This window comes from Nannospalax galili, unplaced genomic scaffold (genome assembly GCF_000622305.1).
Source record: "Nannospalax galili isolate Female #2095 unplaced genomic scaffold, S.galili_v1.0 scaffold743, whole genome shotgun sequence".
NCBI classification, from domain to species: Eukaryota; Metazoa; Chordata; class Mammalia; order Rodentia; family Spalacidae; genus Nannospalax; species Nannospalax galili.
Genome location: NW_008349552.1, coordinates 478,114 through 496,688, shown reverse-complemented (window position 1 = coordinate 496,688; position 18,575 = coordinate 478,114). Strand labels below are relative to the sequence as shown.

Here is an 18,575-nt window from a genome sequence, read left to right as displayed (position 1 = left end):
AAAATGCAAGGTGATCAAATGCACATTAAGTCCCACTTACTAGCTAATCGACTTCCACAATAATACTAATGTAATCATGCCCTAATCACCCTTTATTGGGATCTACCACCCAACACTGTTGCATTATGGATTAAGTTTCTAATATTTGAAATTTGGGAGAACATGTTGAAATCTCAACAGTATGGAATTCATGTTCCCAGCATGAATTATATCCATCCATTTTTTTTAAAAAATCACCTTGAACAAATTTACCAGAAATGATTGAAAATTTAACAGAAGTATGAAAGATATCATATTTAGGGCTGGAGAGCTGGCACAGTCATTGAAGGCTCGGGCTCACAACCAAGAAAATATGCCCTGAATAAAGGAATTATGTCAGCATTTAGAATGACAGCCAAAGAAATTGGATAGAATTGTATATTCATTAATTGTATTTTTGCTGCTTGGTAAACCAAATGTGCAGGTTATAGCCAAAAAGTAAAAATGAAAGCAGGTTATAGTAAGAAGAAACTATTTCTAAAATATTTTATTTATTATTTTTAGTTTATGTGTATGAGTGTTATGCCTGCCTGTAGGTAAGTGCACCCGTGTCGTGCAATGCCCGTGGAGGACAGAAGGGGCTGTTGGATCCCCTGGAACTGGAATTATGGACAGTTGTTAGCTGCCATGTGGGTGCTGGGATTCAAAGCCAGGTCTTCTGCAAGAACAGTCAGTGTTCTTAACCGCTGAGCCATCTCTCCAGTCCCAGGTACGAAGAAACTAGTTCAAACACACTGTACTTCTAAAGTCCAGCAGGACCAGTTGGCTCCCATTTTCAGTGGCTGTTTTGCAACCCCTGACTGCATGCATAGCTTAGGATATGGAGTTTGGCTCTCAGATAAGGACAGGTCCTGGTGCCCAGACACCGCTGTGGCTCAGAGTGGGAGAAGGGTGACCCTGAACACAGCTGGTATTTATTGCTTACCATGCACATGATCTGAGTCTTATATGCACCAATTCCTTTACATTTCACCCCCAACTTTGTGGGTTCAGATAGCATTAACATTCCCATCTTACTGAAAAGCAATCTATGGTGCAAAGAGTTTAGCCATTTGTCTGCAGTCACACAGGCTGGCAGGAAGAAGCAAACATCAGGAACAGAGAAGACTCTAGGGAGCCTGGGGATCACCTGCCTAGATCCTCGTTTACAAAGAAATTGTATAGGATATGTGATCACAAATATGTGGGGAGCCAGGCAAATCCTTTACATTTCTAGGTCTTGTCTTCAGGAAGTAAAAAGTATCTGCTTTCTTTGGAAGATGTTTTGGGGTTGGTTTGGACACTTTGTTTTTTATTGGAGACCTGGAGTCAGTAAGTCATTAACTTTACATTCAATATGTAAATTCAGTCTGTCTTTTCTAGAAGATAGTTTATATGCCCAATCATGTTTTTTCACAGATTTTTCATAATCTTGCAAAAATATTTCTCATTCTCAACTGGATAACTAGTTCAGAAAAATTGATGCTGTGGGGCTGGAGAGATGGCTCAGCGGTTAGGAGCACTGGCTGCTCTTGCTGAGGACCCAGGTATGATTCCCAGCACCCACATGGTGGCTAACAACCATCCGTAACTCCAGTTCCAGGGGCTCCGACACCCTCCTCTGGGCTCCAAGGGCATTGTATGACACGGGTACATTGACATGCATGCAGGCAATATACTCATACACATAAAAAATAAATAAAAATAACAAATAATTTTTATAAAAAGAAAAATAGATGCTGTACACAGTGGAAGAGAGGTACACAGCCCAGTGGAGAAAAGCCTCTGGGCATGTAAAAGTGCACTGCATCCAGATGAACAGGGGTTTGAATTAGCATTCTTGACCACACCATACCTTTGACTACTGTCCTCAAACCAAGTTTTAACAAAACAGAAAAATGGAAGTTTAACAACTACCAGTGACAGATGGTGTTGACCTCAGGCTCATGCTACACTATATCATGGCCTCTGAATGACCTCCCTCCACAAAAGTTGGACCCATGATTATTTTCACACAGCTACTGAAAAACGATCATGTGCTTATGTATCTGGCTTTTTAATGGTTCTTTCTCTTCAGGAAGCTAAAGCAGGAGGATCCCAAGTTCAAAGCAAGCCTGGGCTATATACTGAGTTCAGGCCAGCTTGGGCTATCCATCACCAACAAAGAGAAAAAGAAAAGAAAAAGTCTGAGATTAAAGATGACTGTGACCTCATGTGACCCCCACAATAGTACCCTGCTTTCTACTGGTGTCTAACGGCCACTGTGGCTGCTCCACAGAGAAACAAAAAGAGGGGTCTGTTTCCCAGGTTACTAAAAGGCAGCATACCCCAATGGCACCGATTCCTTGACCGCTGCTACTTTGCAGGTATATTTGCTCCTTGGATCTAAAGTCCAGCAGGACCAGTTGGTTCCCAGCGATGTACATCACTGTATTGCTGTCCAGGAGTTGCAGGTTGGCTCGCTTCTTGCAGTCATAGCCAAAAGAATGCCTGAAAGAACATCGCTAAGGAAAAGAAGTGGAACAAATAGCCATCCGGGGGTAGGAAAAGTGGTAAAATCAGGTCTGTTTTTAAAATTCACACTTTATAGACAAAGATTTGAAATTGACACAGTTGAATTTTACCCTGAGACTCAGAATTTTCCTATGGATCACTAGTACAATTTTATTTTAAAATTAAGTAAAAATTCTCATTCACTGATTTAGCTTCTACTGTAATTTTCCTGAAGAAATCTCGAGATCACATTTTTCTTGCACTAATGGATGAATAATCATAAACCTTCTAATGTGTATCATTTTCCTCTGTTCCATTAAAACAAGTCGCACTGTATAACATGGGACAAAGAACACATCTCACTTTGTATTTATGGTGCCTGTCGCTTGTTGAATCATAGTAAAAACACATTTTTATTTTTTATTAGTGTCTATGTGCTTGTATGTATTATGTGTATGGGTGTGTGTGTGTGTGTGTGTGTGTGTGTGTGTGTATGCATGTCACTATACCCATAGAGAGGTCAGAAGACAACTTTTGAGAGTCAGTGCTTTCCTTCCACCATGTGTTCCAGGGATCGAATTCAGGTTACCAGTCTTGTGCAGCAAGTGTCTTTACCCACTGAGCCATCTCACCAGTTCAGCAAAAATATTTCCTTGATGTTGAAAGACAAGAAATTGCTGACCCAACTCAAAATTCTGACATGTTGGGTCAGCAAGTTGGTTCAGTGGATAGAGGTGCTTGCCACCAAACCTAACCACCTAGCTTCTTCCCTAGAACCCACATGGTAGAAGGAGAGCACTGACTTCTGCAAGTTGTTCTCTGACTTCCACATGTGTGCCAGAGCACACACATGCACACACGCATCAAAAATAAATGCAAAAAACAAATTTCAAGAATTCTGACGTTTATGAAAATCTAATACATTTGGCAATATAACTACTTTATGAAGTTATAACTGAAGTTTAATTCATAACAATAAATTACTAAAATCAACTAACTATGTGGTACATAAATATACACATAATTAGTAAGGTAACATTGTCTTTCCGAGGTTGTTACTTACATTGGTGTGCAGGCAAATGTTTGCATGTATATATATCTATATATGTTTATATTCTAGAGTAAAATTATATTAATTCAAAATATAAATTTAAAATCTAAGTTATATAAATACACTGTTAGTACATTTAAGCTCAAAGTAATATAGTCCAAGATGCAAATGTAACAAAGACAGTAAGTGGGATCAATCTGTGAAAAAACTGGAGTATTACAGCTTTTTCTTAGGGAAACAAATTCTTCATGTATAAGAATTTGTTACTGTGTTGTGGTGGCACACACATTTAATCCCAACACTCAGGGGGCAGAGGCAGGTGGATCTCACAGAGACCAAGCTAGGCTGGTCTACCTAGCAAGTTCCAGACCAGCTGGGGCTACAGGAAGACCCTGTCTCAAACAAACAAACAAACAAACAAAAAAATTTGTTGTTTAACCTCAAAGTTTAAGGATCAAGGGAAGAACTTTTTCTTGAGCCCTTACTTAGAAAATATGATTTTAGAGGATCCACTTATTTGTAAGAAAATTAAATTTTCAGAGAAAGAAAATATGTAAAATATTAAATAAAATGAGGTAAACATTCTAGTTGATGTAATTAAAATAGTAAAATATAAACAATTTATAATCAAGTACATATAACCTACCATTACCAAGCAGTTAAACTGAAGGAGGGATGAAGCATTTGGGGTATTTGGCCTGTGCAAGAATACAAAATGTTCTGAATGCGTTAAAGACATAACCTCCTGCACCTGAACGTCTTAGGAGTGCAGGTGAATGCAGGGTGCAGATATCCAAGGGAAGCTTGTCAGGCCTCAGGAGCTATATCTGGGCTTCTTAGCCACAGGACACATTAAGAGAGCTGGATCCAGGTAAAGAATTCCTGATCTGAGCAGAGCCAGCCTGCCTGCTCCCTTTCTCCATGTTCATAAACTGCTGCTCTCGCCTTTTCTTCTCCTGTCTTTCCTTTTATTCTTTCTTCCCAAATGCCAATCAAAGACATGCAGTAGAAGCAGTTATCTTCACTAACTTGTATGAAAGTTAGGAATGAGAGATATCAGTGATCAATAATGTTATCTCTAATCTGGGCAGGAATCGCTCTTACATGCTGCTTCTTTGATCATAGGCTCCTTCAACCCAGAATAGAATACTCGAAATATATCCAAAGGAAATGAAATCAGTATGTAAAAGGAACATCTGCCCACTCGGGTTTCTTGCAGTAGTATTCACAATAGCCCTGAAAAGGAAACAACCTAAGTATCCATCAACTAATGAACAGATACAATATGGTGCATTTACTTAATGAATATTTTACTAAGGCACCCATACAACAGAACAAAGTCCTGTCATTTTCAGCAAACTGGATGAAACTATTGGTCACTATATTACATTAAAAAAAAAACAAGCACAGAAAGATAAGTACTGCACAATCCCACACATGTGAGATTAATAAAAAGTTCCGTAGAAACTAAGACTAAAATGATGGTTACTAAGGGCTTGGAAGAGCACAGAAGAGAAAGGGACGTAGAGCATTTGATTGGGGTGCACTAAGTTGTAGCTTGTCAGGAGCAGGAAGTTCTGATGCATTATTGCATAGTAGATAACTACAAAGAATCATTTCTCCCTATGGCCAACTGGCGTCAAGTAAAAACTTAGTTTAGGGGCTGGAGAGATAACTCAGTGGTTAAGAGTACCGACTGCTTAGGTAATGTGAGTTCAGTTCTCAGCATCCATGTGAGATGGTTTACAACCACCTGTAACTCTGGCTCCAGGGGATCTGTGCTGGATAGCTTTAGTGTCAACTTGACATACGTGGGTTGAGGGAGCCTCAGTTGAGGAATTCCCTCTATTGGACTGGTCTGTGGCCATGTCTGAGGGGCATCTTCTTGATGAGTGATGTGGGTGGTGTCACCCCTGGGCAGGTGGGCCTGTGTTGCAATAAGAAAGCAGGCTGAGCAGGGGCCAGGGGATCAAGCCAGTAAGCAACGTTACTCCATGGCCTGTGCTCCAGCTCCTGCCTCCAGGTTCCTGCCCTAAGTTCCTACCTTGGGCTCCCTGATGAACTGTGACCCGGGCTATGTAAGCTAAATAAACCCTTTCCTCCCTAATAAGTTGGTAGTGGTCAGAGTATTTTCTCACAGCAATGAAGAACAAACAAAGACAGGATCCAATACCCTCTTCTGACCACAGACACCGCACACATGTACACATAATCTAAAAATTTTTAAAGAAAAAAAATAAGCTTAATTTAAATTAAGATTATGTATCTTTCTCGATTCTCTAAGGGTCAAGTTTCTTTCAATTGTCAAAGACAAGGGGTGCTAAACTTTTTCATTATAAGGCAAAAAGAATATTTTAGGCCTTACATCACAACACAAATACTTAAATCTGCCCTCATAGTGTGACAACAGCCATAGACCTAAAATAATGTAAAGAAGTATGGCTGTGGGGCAATAAAACTTTATTTACAGAAATGTGCTGAAGACCAGATTTCCCTTCAGCTGTAGTTTGCTGACCCCTGACCTAAGAAATGAACCCTCCCCCACCCTCGAAAAATTATGAAGATGTAGCTGGAATGGATACTGAAGGGTGAGAAAATCCAGTGGGATATTTGAATCTGGAGATACAAAAGGCATGAAAACAAGTTCTGAGTAATCGTAGAAGTTCTCTGAGATTTTCTTCTTAACTTCCTCCTCCACCTCTTCCACAGCAGAAGGTAACTGAGATGCTAAAACAGGAAAATATTTTAACTAAGAAGAGTGTATGTTGAATCCTAAAATCAAAGTCAGGAGGAAGGTGCCTAGCTATACCAACAGCAAGAACTGCTGCTGGTCTGAACACGCCCTACCTGCTGCTCAGCTGAGAACAGAGACCCGATGCGTTGTATACAAATGGGAGGGAAAGCACTGAGCTCTGGCAAGGCTGTCAACAGGGAGACTTGAAGAACTCTTAAGTAATCTGGTATAAAGCACTCCTTATAGCACCCTAATTCCCACATCGAGTACAAAATGTCTCTACGTGAGCCTCAGAAATGGAATCTACAGCTCCGAGGCAGTGAAACTGCTCTGGCATATCATGTGTATTCCTTTTCTTTTTATCAGTGCGCAGATTCACATCGTGCAGATCTTTCTTTTTCTGGATTTGTAAATAGCTATTCAATTTGGGCACCTTCTCTCTAAAACAGTGATAGTTACGGGGGAAGGCTGAGAACGCTTACTTCTACCACTGTGAAAATACTCTTCAGATGAAGTTGAACGCTCTTCCATATTTTCCAAATCATTCTCATCATCTAAATATGATTCTTCCCCTTCAGTAAATGTTTCATTTGTGGTATCTTCTGGAGCTTCTCTTGGAAACACTAAAAGACAATTTGTGTTACAATTTTGCAAATTTTGAATTAAATACTTTCTTATTTCTAGAGCAGCTAAAACGTCCTACTTGTTCATGCTTTACATGCAATGAATTTTTATACTCAAAAGTCCCTAGGATTACTTTATTTGATCAGTCTTATAATTTTACAAAACAAAAAGGACTTTTCTGTGAGTTCACCTCCATTTTCATTCCATTTCCAGCCCACTTTTCTCACCACATATTAAGAGAGTAAAGGATAAACCAACACACAAGACTGTTAGTGCACTGCTGTCAAAATTCCAACCGAACTGGATTGTACCCACATTCGTAGAGGACCTGTTAGTTTGAAGAGACATAATGCGACTCATGGGTAACCCTCTCTAAGTATGATAATTTCTCTCTGAAGTGAAATCCCAAGAATAAGTTAAAACACTGACTTCAGAATATACTAACAGGGAATGAGAATCAGGAGTAGAAATGGCTGCAAAGGTAAGGCACCATTCAGAAGAAGCCCAAATGTGGGTATGCTTAAAATACAGTGTCAGTCACATGACAGGCAGGACTGGGGGACTTTTGGAAGGATAAGAAAGAAATGACAAGTGCACCAACTATGCCTAGCAGATCTGAAATGAGGCTCAAAGATGAAGGACAAGGCCCAGAACAAGTACAAATGAGAGTAAAAACTGTGCCAAAGCCAAAGCCGATGAGCTGGGCTACAAGACAGAATGCCTTAGGATATGTGCATTTGAATGGGAAGAAGGTCCTTAAGGAGGTCAAAGCCTCGGCCTGGACCCTCCCCCATCATACCTGAGCTCTTCCTTGTGACTGGGGCAACCAAAGGCTACTTCTTCATCTGAAGTCCTGTTCATACTATGAGGGCGCTCACACAAATTTCACCTCCTGTCTCATTTGCAGTCTATGAAATTCTTCTATATTTGTTACCCAATTAAATTATGTAAGTAGTCGGGAAAACTGAGGCTCAGAAAGATGTGACTCATTTCTGAAGACGAAGCATGTCTAAGATCGGGGTTCAACCCCAAGTCCAGCTCTCTCCACTGCACTAAATCTAAAAGTCCACTAAAGACACCGCTCTCACAGAGGAAATCTAGACCAGACATTCAGGGAGATTATTACTAACACTGAAATCTAACATTACTTTTGTTTTTATACAGGATCTGATGTAGTCCCCAGGTGGGCCTGGAACTAGCAAGCTGGCTAACCGGGATGAGTTTGAAGTTCTGATCCTCCAGTTTCCGCCTAGGGACTCACTGGGATAACATCACCATTTTAGGCAGAATTGGGAAAGAAACCCAGAGCCTGTGGCATGCTAGGCCAGCCCTCTATACACCCAGTTAAATCCACAGAGATGTGGCAGGAACTGGAGGTAAACAGTTAAACACAGATGCTACTCTTAAGGAATCTACATGTGTTGTAAGGGAATTAAACAAGTAAACCACTTCTGTCCTGTATACTCAGATAAGTACTCTTTTGAAATTATTATACCTAAATTTAATAACTAAAATGTGTATATAATCTCTGGACTTACATTTTGATTCTGATCCAGAATGCTTCCCAACACTCCTTGATCTATCTGATCTCCCTCCATCAGTGTCCTGGTCATCCGGTTCCCTCATGTCTTCTGTAAGTACCAAATTAGAGAGAAAGATACAATGCTAAAAAATACAAAAGAACAGATCTTTCTCCCTAACAAACTCCATGACCACCAGATGCCCGTGTGTGTTGACACTCCTCTGTACTGTCTCCAGGTTGACTCACAGCAGGAGGGTCTAACCACCATCAGAGACCTTGACAAAAGTGCAAACTGTAATCACAGATTTCCTTTCTTCAGGCACATGTGGCATTCTGATGTACTCTGGTTTTCCAGAGATCCTCCGTGAAGCCCATCTTTCCTCCAAACACACCACCACTGACTCTAATCCTCTCCCATCCTTCCTTTGGTTGATTGGTCCTTCCATCTTCCTTTCCCATGATCGATTCCCCTGGTGATACCAATCAATTTCATTTTGAATACATTTGTTAACCACAGCAGGTATGTCCCAAGTCTTCTGCTGAGTACTAATTTACCAGGCTGTATAGAATTAATATGGTCTTGGTCCTCAGGAGCTTAATGTTTAGAAATATAGGTATTAAACAAGCAATTAATTATAATGAGTGTTACATGAAATAAAAATGAAAAAATAAGGTGTTGTGGACATGTAAGATAAGATATTAAAACTATGTTTGAGGTTTAGAGAGGATGTGTTTGAGTCACCAGTTTGATTAGTGTTTGACCAGGTACAGGATGGGATAAGCCATGTTTGATTAAAGGGAATATCTACCTAAGAAAGGCTGAACTCGGCCTGCTGACTAGAGCATGAGAGGAATATGGGCTAGTTTACCTTGTTGCTTGAACAAAATACTTGGCCAAGGCAACTTAAGAAAGGCAGGCTTTATTTTGGCTCACAATTTGAGGGTGCAGTCCACCAAGAAGAGGAAGTTGTGGCAGCAGGAATTGGGGGTGGCTGGTCACAGGATACCACAGTCAGGAACATAGAGCAAAGAATGTCAGTGCTCAGTTTGCTGCTTCCTTTTTGTTTGGTCTGTGACCCTAACTCATGGAATGGCACCAGTCACATTTAGGGTGGGTTTTCCTACCTCACTTATCCTAATCTAGAAACTCCCTCATAAGGTTTGTTTCTATGTAGAGTCTAAATCTTGTCAAGTTGACAGTCGAGATTAACTATCACAAGAGACAAATAGACACAAAGAAGATTCAAACAGCAGAATGCTAAATTATCTCTAAGCTTCCCTAAGAAGTTTATAATCGCTAAATCAATTAACAACCATTGACAAAATTTTGTTTGTTTGGTAGGTTGGTTGGTTTTTAGTTTTTTGAGATAGGGTCTCCCTATAACCTCAGCTGGCCTGGAATTCACTATGTAGACCAGGCTGGCCTCAATCTCAGAGATCCACCTGCGTCTGCCTCCTGAGAAGTGCTAGGATTAAAAGCATCACGCCTAGCCCCCATTGATGAGTTTTAAGGACACATGACAGCAGTCTTTCTCTGTCCTCACTATTGCAGCTCTGCACATGCTGGACTAGAAAACATCTGAATATCTCGTCCCTTCCAAGACTTCACTTCCTTGCACAAAATCCCATGTTTCCTCTACATTCTTCTACGGTATGACTGGCATACAATAGAGTGATAGTTCTACCGGGTTCTATTTGTTCTATTTGTGGCTACATTCAGGTTTGAGTCCCAAGTCATGCTGCATAACTAGCTAACTGAAGTTTCCATCAATTCCTCCACACAGTGGGAATGGAGAACAAATGACTAATATGAATAAAAGGCTAATATGAGGACAGATTGAGCCAATGCATCACTCTAATCTCTCATCTGAAAATAGAATGGTGTGCCAAAGTAGATCGTTACATGATCAGCAATCTGTACAGTATGACTCACTCCCTTCATTCAGCTGCCTTCCTGAAGTGACAATGATGCCATCTCTGGATTGTTTTTCTTGTAAACTACTATCCAGAAATGTGTACCCTAACATGATACTCGTGGTCAAGATAATGTTTTGCCTTTTGAAAAAATTAAGATAGCTGCTGCCTGGGATTTGGGGAGTGGACATCAGTGGTAGAATGCAAGCGCAAGGCTCTGGGTTCAGTCCTCAGCTCCAAAAAAAAAAAAAAGACAAATTAAAAATTTAAGTAGTGAGGTCTTCGAAAACCAAATTCTATCATTCTGTGTATTTCCTATCCCTTCCACATACGGCTTATTTTATATCTTCATAACAAGCAACTTATTAAGAAAAAACTGTGCAAGAAAGTGCCAATTTTGAAGAGTTTGGTTGCACGTACTACAATAAAATTGCTGAGCTAGCTACAAACATGCCTAAGGGCTTTTAATCCCTTGTTCTGGAGATTCTTTATAATTTGAGTCAATTCAGTTCTTCAAACCACTGCGCATAATTATATACAGACTCTATAATGTTTGGTCTTATAAAGAAAATACAGATGAGCAGCGTACAGCCCTTGGCCTAATATATAATTCTTAAATTCTCTTTCAGTATTGTCTCAGAATAAACTTCCAAGTCACTGATTCAAATTTATTTGAAGTTGAACAAAGCTAAGATGGTCCAGTAGTCATGACTGAAGACATAGTTGTAGGAAATTTCTTATAACTTATTTTATTTTTGATTAGCATATATTAATTACATGTGTTAATGGAGTTGAGTGTGATATTTACACACATGTAAATGTGTGTATCAGTCAAATCCCTTTATCCCTCATACACCCTCCCCCCCTCTTTAATCACTACTCTACATTCAGGTAGATTTCCTGACTTCAATCCATCCACTTTGCTATAAGCGAATTTTATTCTTCTTTATGATCAAATAATATTCCATTACACACACACACACACACACACACACACACACACACACACATACACACCCCACACCACACCCCACCACATCAAACCACATTACATCACATTATCTACTCATCTGTTGGCAGGCACTTAAACTAATTCCAAGTCTTAGCTATTATTAATAATACCTTCTCTCCATTTTCTAATCCATGTTCTCTTTTAAAACATTACATTTATTTATATTTTATTTTTGTGTGTATGTGGGTGCACAGGATTACTTTGTGGAAGTTGGTTCTCTCCTAGCATGTGAGTGCTGGGGATGAAACTCAGGTGGTCAGGCTTGGCAGCAAGTGCTTTTACCCACTGAGGCATCTCTCTAGCCTTCTAGTCCATTTTCTACATCGTCTTTTGTATTTCTTTGTGTATGCATGTGAGTGTTTTACCTACATGTACATATGTAAACATGTTTATGCCTAGTGCCTGCAGAAGCCAGAAGAGGGCGTCAGATTCCCTGGAACCTAATCTGGTTCTGCTGCATGACTATCAAGTGCACTTAGCTGCAGAGCCATCTCTCCTGCCCAACCCTTTGTATTTCTGAGACAGTATTTAATGTGCCACTCTTGTTTAAAACCTTGAACGACGTTGTCATTACATAAGAATGTAAATAAGAACTGAGTTCTTGCCCAGCATGGTGGCACATATCCCAGCACTCAGGAGGCAGAGGCAGGTGAATCTCTGTGAGATCGAGGTCAGCCTGATCTACATATAAGTTCTGGGGCTACAGGGAGACTCTGTCTCAAAGACAAACAGAAAATAAGTTCTTATGTAAACACTTAACATGGCATAAAAGCCCTTCAACACGGGGGCTCCAAATCATCCCAGCTTGCCTCATCGCACTCTGTTCCTACTCCCTCAGTAGCCCCTCTTCTCAAAAGTTTTAATCAGTAGGTAGGCAGGACAGCTCGTGACTAACCGTACCCACTGAGAACAGCCTGCCTATTCTCAGCTCCCTTTGTACACCCTATGCGCCCTGCCTGTGCTAAGCACTGGCCAGCTTTAGCCTCCAGAATCTTAGCAAGGACCCCATGAGGTAAGCCTTCATAGAGATAGGGACACTGAAGTGCAGAGGGTCACCCTGGCAGGACTCACAGCTACGTGTGGCAGGGCAGGCTTTGCGTGACCCCAGGCGCTGCCCACAAGGCTCACCAGTTCGTGCTCCCGCTGCCTGGCTGTCTTCTGCCCCACACTGCCAGTTCTTTGAAGGCAGAAGCTGTGCAATGTCTAGCCCACACTAGTTTCTTCAAAGGTGGAGGAGCCAGGAAAGCGTTGCAGAAGACCCTGGACTACACTAGGTCAGCCTAAGAGTTCAAGAGGGGTTCAATGCTCTCTGGGTGCTACCAGGTTTAAGGGGAACCGGTGGGGACAGCCTGGCTGCTGGAACCCACTTACCGGAGGTGCCCACCGCCCCAGCGGCTCTCTAGTTACAGCACCAGCCCAAGGACTCCTTATCGCGGTTACCACAGCAACGCCATTCCGCCTCCCAACGGTCAGAGCTAGCAGACCTTGAGGCCAATGAGTGTCCCCATGCCAGTGTTTTCCTAAACTAAGCAACGGTGCTGTTGGGATGCCTGGTCCAATCAGCCCTCGAGAAGACGCTATTGCGCCCCACCTCCTCCAAGGAAACAAAAGCCCAGCATTCTGAGAGTTTACACAGCTCTGAGAGAGTTCAGTGACTCCGAGTAATTTTTTTTTTAATATTTTATTTGTTATTTTTCTTTTACGTGTATGAGTGTATTGCCTGCATGTATGTGAGTGCACCCGTGTCATGCAATGCTGCGGAGGTCAGAAGAGGGCTTCGGATTCCCCTGGAACTGGAGTTAAGGACGGTTCGTAGCCGCCATGTGGGAGCTGGGAATCGAACCCGGGTCCTCTGCTAGAGCAGTCAGTGCTCTTAACTGCTGAGCCGTCTCTCCAGCCCCGAGTACTTCGAGTACTTTCAAAGGTGCTTGCCCAACATTCCTAACGGGCCAAACGGGCCTAAGCAAATTATTAGCCAATTAAAAATAAAACTTTTGGTGTGCTCACCTTTAATCCCAGCACTAGGGAGAAAGGCAGGCAGATCTCTGTGAGTTCAAGGCCAGCCTGGTCTGCATAGAGTTTTCCAGGTCAGCTGGGCCTACAGAGAGACCCTGTTCCAAAAAACACAACAAACAAGCAAAAACACACCCTTCCTCCCTTCATAGCCTACTTATTTGTAAAAGCTTAAGGCTGGAAACAGACCTAGGCATTTGGTTCCAGGTTACCAGGTGCACAAATTACTGCAGCCAATCAAATACTGATAAACAATAAAATCTCAACAATATGAATTAATCTCAAAATTATGTTGAGTGAAAGAAGTCATAAATGAGGTATGTTCTGAATGACTCCATTTATATGACATTCTAAAATAACCTTTGGTGAGAGGAACCTGATCAATAGTTGCTTTTGCTGGAGCTGAGGGAGAACTAACTCACAGAGAAGGGATGTAAGTGATGTCTGGACCAGTGCAACTGTCATGTGCCTTCATAGGAACCTAAGTGATTAATAGTTTAAGGTCTGAGCATTGCACTGTACATAAAGCATATGTCAATTAAACCTTTTTAAGTCAGAAATGACCCATGGTGATTTTAGAAGCCAGATATAATTTTCAAATCAATATACTAGTTTTAAAAATAAGGTTGGGGAGGCATAAGTGACCATTAGTCCACAAGGAAAAGATGCCAGTGCTCTGAACATGACAAGTTTTTCTTAATTTATGAGTGTTATGCCCGCATGTATATAAGTGCACCTGTATCATGCAATGCCCAAGGTCAGATGAGGGCTTCAGATCCCCTGGAACTGGAGTTATTGACCCTTGTTAGCTGCCATGTGGACGTTGGGGTTGAAACCCAGGTCCTCTGCAAGAGCAGCCAGTGCTCGTAACTGCTTGGCCATCTCTCCAGCCCCGAAACTTTTTTATTATAATCCTGATGATTAACTCTTTTGACACCTTTTGATAAAGTATTACTAATTTCTTGGCCTCTAGCTAAAAGCAAATAGTACTCTCTGCACTAAGTTCTCCTTTGGCAAAGAGACAGATTCTGGGATCAGACATATCATCCCTGTTTTACTCAGTGATGGATGATCCTTATCACCCTGAACAGGAGACTCTGATTTATTGCCAAAGTTCACAGAAAATGAAATCATGGAGTCAGCAGCAATCCTACACAAGGTCTGACTTCAGAGGGGCCATATTTGTCACCAGTGTGCCTTGAAGTTCATATCCCACTGTGATGTGTCTGGGCAGGAAGCCTCAAGTGCTATCTTCCATACAGGAACTCCTTTCCCAATCATAACTCTGTCCTCAACAGCCATCATCCAGCTAAGCAAGATGGCCATGTGTTCTTTGTTCTAGCGTCTAGGCTTCCAGCTGTATTAAACCAATTCTTCCCCCCAGATCTCCTTATAGTTTGGAGATTTCAAGGGAAGGTTTCTCTTTGCCAAGGAAGAGGAAACAGACACCACTGACACTACCCTTCTATCCTCTCTGTTCTGAACGTCGATAGGATCTTTGGAAGTGTATGAGCTTTATTACAACCAGGAGTCAATGAGCCAAATAAACTAAACATGAAGCAGAGCCCGGAAGAATGGGGTCCTGAGAGCACGATTAGGACTCTGTACCACATCTGGATAGCTTATTTCTAGAATTTGTGTTCTGATGAATAAGGCTGCTAGTTGGAAACAGTTCAGGGCATGCTTCCAGGAGGGACCTAAAGGAATAAGTGTCCTCAAAGTGTATAGAAAAGTACCAAAAGCTATAAAGATTAGCTCTGTCCTGGAGCAGGTCCTATGTGAAATTCCAGCTCAAAGGATTAGATGAAAACAAAGATGTCTAAAATACTACCTGGAATTTAAATTTTTTATTTTCATTTTGCCACACCCATAAGTTCTTGGATAGCCTAGACTCTCCCTCCCTCCCTCCCTCCCTCCCTCCCTATCTAAGGTAGGGCTGGAGAGATGACTCAGTGGTTAAGAGTACTAGCTGCTCTTACAGAGGACCCAGGTTAGATTCCTAGCACACACATGGTGGCTAACAACCCTCTGTAACTCCAGTTCCAGGGGATCCAATGCCCTTTTCTGGCCTCCATAGGCATTGCATGCACAGGTACACTTAAATACATACAGGCAAAACACTCATATACATAAAATAAAATTGGGTAAGAATCAAAGGTATTCAATATTCTCTTTTTTTTTTGAAACTTCTATATTTATTAAATGCTTTCCACATTGAGAATAACAGCTTTTAAGGTTTAATGGTGTTTGCAGAGGAGCTACAGTTAGAAAACAGTAAGGAAATTGTATGCCAAAGAATACATTCATGGCCAGACAGTGCTGCTCCCAGAAGAGAGATTTTCACTTAGTAACCCTTGGATATGAGGCCTGCTCCACCAGAGGGATTCCATGCTTGGTACTGAAAACTTGGTCAAAAGCCCATGGATGGGGAGCACAGAGGTCCTGGGTTGGGGGAGTCTATTATTGTTTTGTTAAATGGATGTTAGTGCTCAGCTGTGTGTGAATCACCTATCTCAGCCTCCCTTTGTCCAAGGCTCAGGGAACATTCCAGGAGAGAGAGAGAAGACTGTAAGAGCTGGCAGATGGGGCAGAGCGCTGTGGAAAGCTGACTTTTGGACATGACATCACTATTGCACATATCAGCTCACAGCAGTTGTGGTTACCTGCACAAGACCTGGACAAGATTAAGCAAGTTAAAACTCCATTGTGGATCTGGGAGGGGACTCCCAAGCCCCACCCCTTGGCAGAGGAGCTATTGGCAGCTGATGGCTGCTGAGAGAGGAAGAGTCACTCTTTGGGGACCTGGCTGCTGGTAGCTTGCCCATGCTGCAGTAAATGGCCCATACACCCATGTGCATATGGGCAGCACCAACTGGACTCAGGATTATTAATATCAACAACCAAAAAAAGGCCATAAAGTTGGGAGGGAGATGGAGTGAGAACTCGAGAGAGCTGGAAGGAGGGAATAGTAGTCGGATATGATCAATATACATTTATAAAAGTATGAAAACATCAAAGAATAAATTTCTACTTTTCTTTTAAAGAATGCATTCATGATGCAGGAGAGATGGAAGGCAAGTAAATGACTGCCACTTAAGTAGGAGGAATAGAGTTTGATCACCAGGGCCCATGTAAATGCCAGGCATGTGGCTCACCTGTAATCTCAGTGTGTGGGAGGTGGAGACAAGGGATCCCCACAGCAAGCAAGCTGGCTAGACAAGCCAAGCTGGCAAGCTAAAAGTTCAGTGAGTGACCCTGCCTCAATGTCCAAGGAGAAGGGAAATCAAGAAAGACATCCAATATTGACCGCTGGGCCTTCAATGCATGTGCACACAAAAAGCATGCTAAAAAAAGAGAATGTGCTACAAACCAAGCGGGTAACTTACATGGTTTATACAGCTACAATGGATTAGATACCTGACAAAGATGGAATTTATTAAATAACACGTTCAAAATAATACAAGTGGAAGAAATCTACATAAAAAGTAAATATTGACATAAATAAGTAAACTCATCAACGCTAAAAGAAAATAATTTTATTTTCTGCCACAATTTGCCAAGTGAAAGCTGCTCAGGTGCCTCCTGGAACAGTGTTTTCGACTGCAGAGGGAAGGAAGGGGATACCTGAGAATGCGCCCAAGACTGTTTCAATGTGTTTTCCTGCCCACTCCCAACTCATTTAAGTTGAAAATTCTTATCATACGGCCGAGGGGCAGACATCACTCAAAACTCAAAATACAAAATGAAAACAGAAGCCTACATCTGAGAACCAATCAGGTGCACGAAAGAAAACTTATTTTGAATGATTTAGGACAAGGAAAATTGATAATAGCTTTTATATTTCTGTTTTAAACACTAAATATAGCATTAAATCAATGTACTACATTTAGACATTTGAGCTTTATGATAATTATTTGATGTACCTTATCACTACAGAACATTTTCACATTTATAAACTAAGTATTATTTTATAAAACATATAGCTACTCTTACCTGTTTAAGTAAAATAAATAGGCATTCCTGTGCTCCCACCCCCACACCAATGAGACAGGGTTTCTGTATGTAGCTCAGGAGGCCCTGGAATTCATTATATATAGTACAGTCTGGCCTCAAACTAGAGCTCCTCCTGCCTCAGGCTTCCAAGTGTTGGAATTACAGGTGTACTGCTACGCACAGTCTCCTGCCTGGTTTTTCTTTAAAGCTGTACATTCAATTTGGAATGATGGACAGCAGTAATTTCCTACCAGAAAAGAAACCAAAAGAAGGCATTACATTTTTCTGAAAGGCAGAAAAATTTTATTGTAAGTTATATATAAAGTAATTTAGTTCTTCTGGGAAGAAAATGAAATCGATTAACATTTAAGATGCACTGAACAATGACAAAAAAATTGAATGACTAAGATAAAAGTGTATTACTAAAAAGTTTAACAAGTTGAATTGAATATATAGAACTTTAATTTCCCTACAGTCAAAATTTTATTCACAGGGAATTCATAGGTTAGTTGATTGTTAAAAGCCTAACTCAAAGGTAAAATATTAAAATAATTGTTCTTTTTCTTGTGTCCATTAATACCGATTCAGAGGATATCTTTCCAAGTTCTATCCGAAGAAAAAAGTCAAAACTTGAAAAAGGGAGCAGCAAAAAGGGAAGGGAAGGTTGAGAATAAATTACTGAGAACAAACTATAAAACACAACTTGAACTTCACTTATGACATGTGGGTGGAAAGAGCAAACCAGCCTTCTTCATTTTGTTTCTCAACCTGTTGAGTAAAGATGCAGAAGGGAGTTAGAAGGTATCTAGAAACATGAGACCATAGAGATTCCCAGACCATTTAGACCAACTGCATAAACACAGTCACCCTGTGCATCAAGCGGCATTGAACCTGAGCTGCTCTGGCAATGCCTATCTCTAACAGAGACACCACCAAATGGCAGGATACTTGTTCAGCACACCGCCTCATTAAGAGTCCTGAATTTTCAAGTTGTATCACTGGCACTTTTAAAACTGATAAAAAGTTATTTGATCTTAGTAAATTAAATGATAATAAGTTCCATGAACTACAGGAAGACTATATAAAAGGGCTAGCATTAAGCATGTTTAGAATACAAGAAACAGGCTGGAGAGATGGCTCAGGGGCTAAGAGTGCTGCTGCTCATCCAGAGGACCCCAGTTTGGTTCCCAGCACCCGTGGC

General features: G+C 41.1%; 2 protein-coding genes across 15 annotated transcripts in view; both read right to left on the bottom strand.

Moving 5' to 3' along the window:
• The window catches only part of Cfap44 (cilia and flagella associated protein 44), a 131,431-nt gene extending 118,636 nt beyond the window's left edge, over window positions 1–12,795 (bottom strand). Inside the window, exons 1-5 of the mRNA XM_029570364.1 lie at window positions 12,740–12,795; window positions 8,459–8,551; window positions 6,779–6,919; window positions 6,145–6,289; window positions 2,346–2,508 (exon numbers count right to left, since the gene is read on the bottom strand). Of these exons, the coding sequence (XP_029426224.1) occupies window positions 2,346–2,508; window positions 6,145–6,289; window positions 6,779–6,919; window positions 8,459–8,546 (537 nt within the window). The 5' untranslated portion in view covers window positions 8,547–8,551; window positions 12,740–12,795. The remainder of the gene's footprint in view (window positions 1–2,345; window positions 2,509–6,144; window positions 6,290–6,778; window positions 6,920–8,458; window positions 8,552–12,739) is intronic.
• Window positions 12,796–17,947: 5,152 nt separating this feature from the next.
• The window catches only part of Spice1 (spindle and centriole associated protein 1), a 65,579-nt gene continuing 64,951 nt past the window's right edge, over window positions 17,948–18,575 (bottom strand). For all 14 annotated transcript variants that reach the window (XR_003851692.1, XM_029570350.1, XM_017801641.2 and 11 more), the window contains one exon: window positions 17,948–18,142. Coding sequence is in view for 13 of the 14 variants with exons in the window: in XM_029570350.1 (XP_029426210.1) it covers window positions 18,089–18,142 (54 nt within the window). In the remaining variant the exon portion in view is untranslated. The remainder of the gene's footprint in view (window positions 18,143–18,575) is intronic.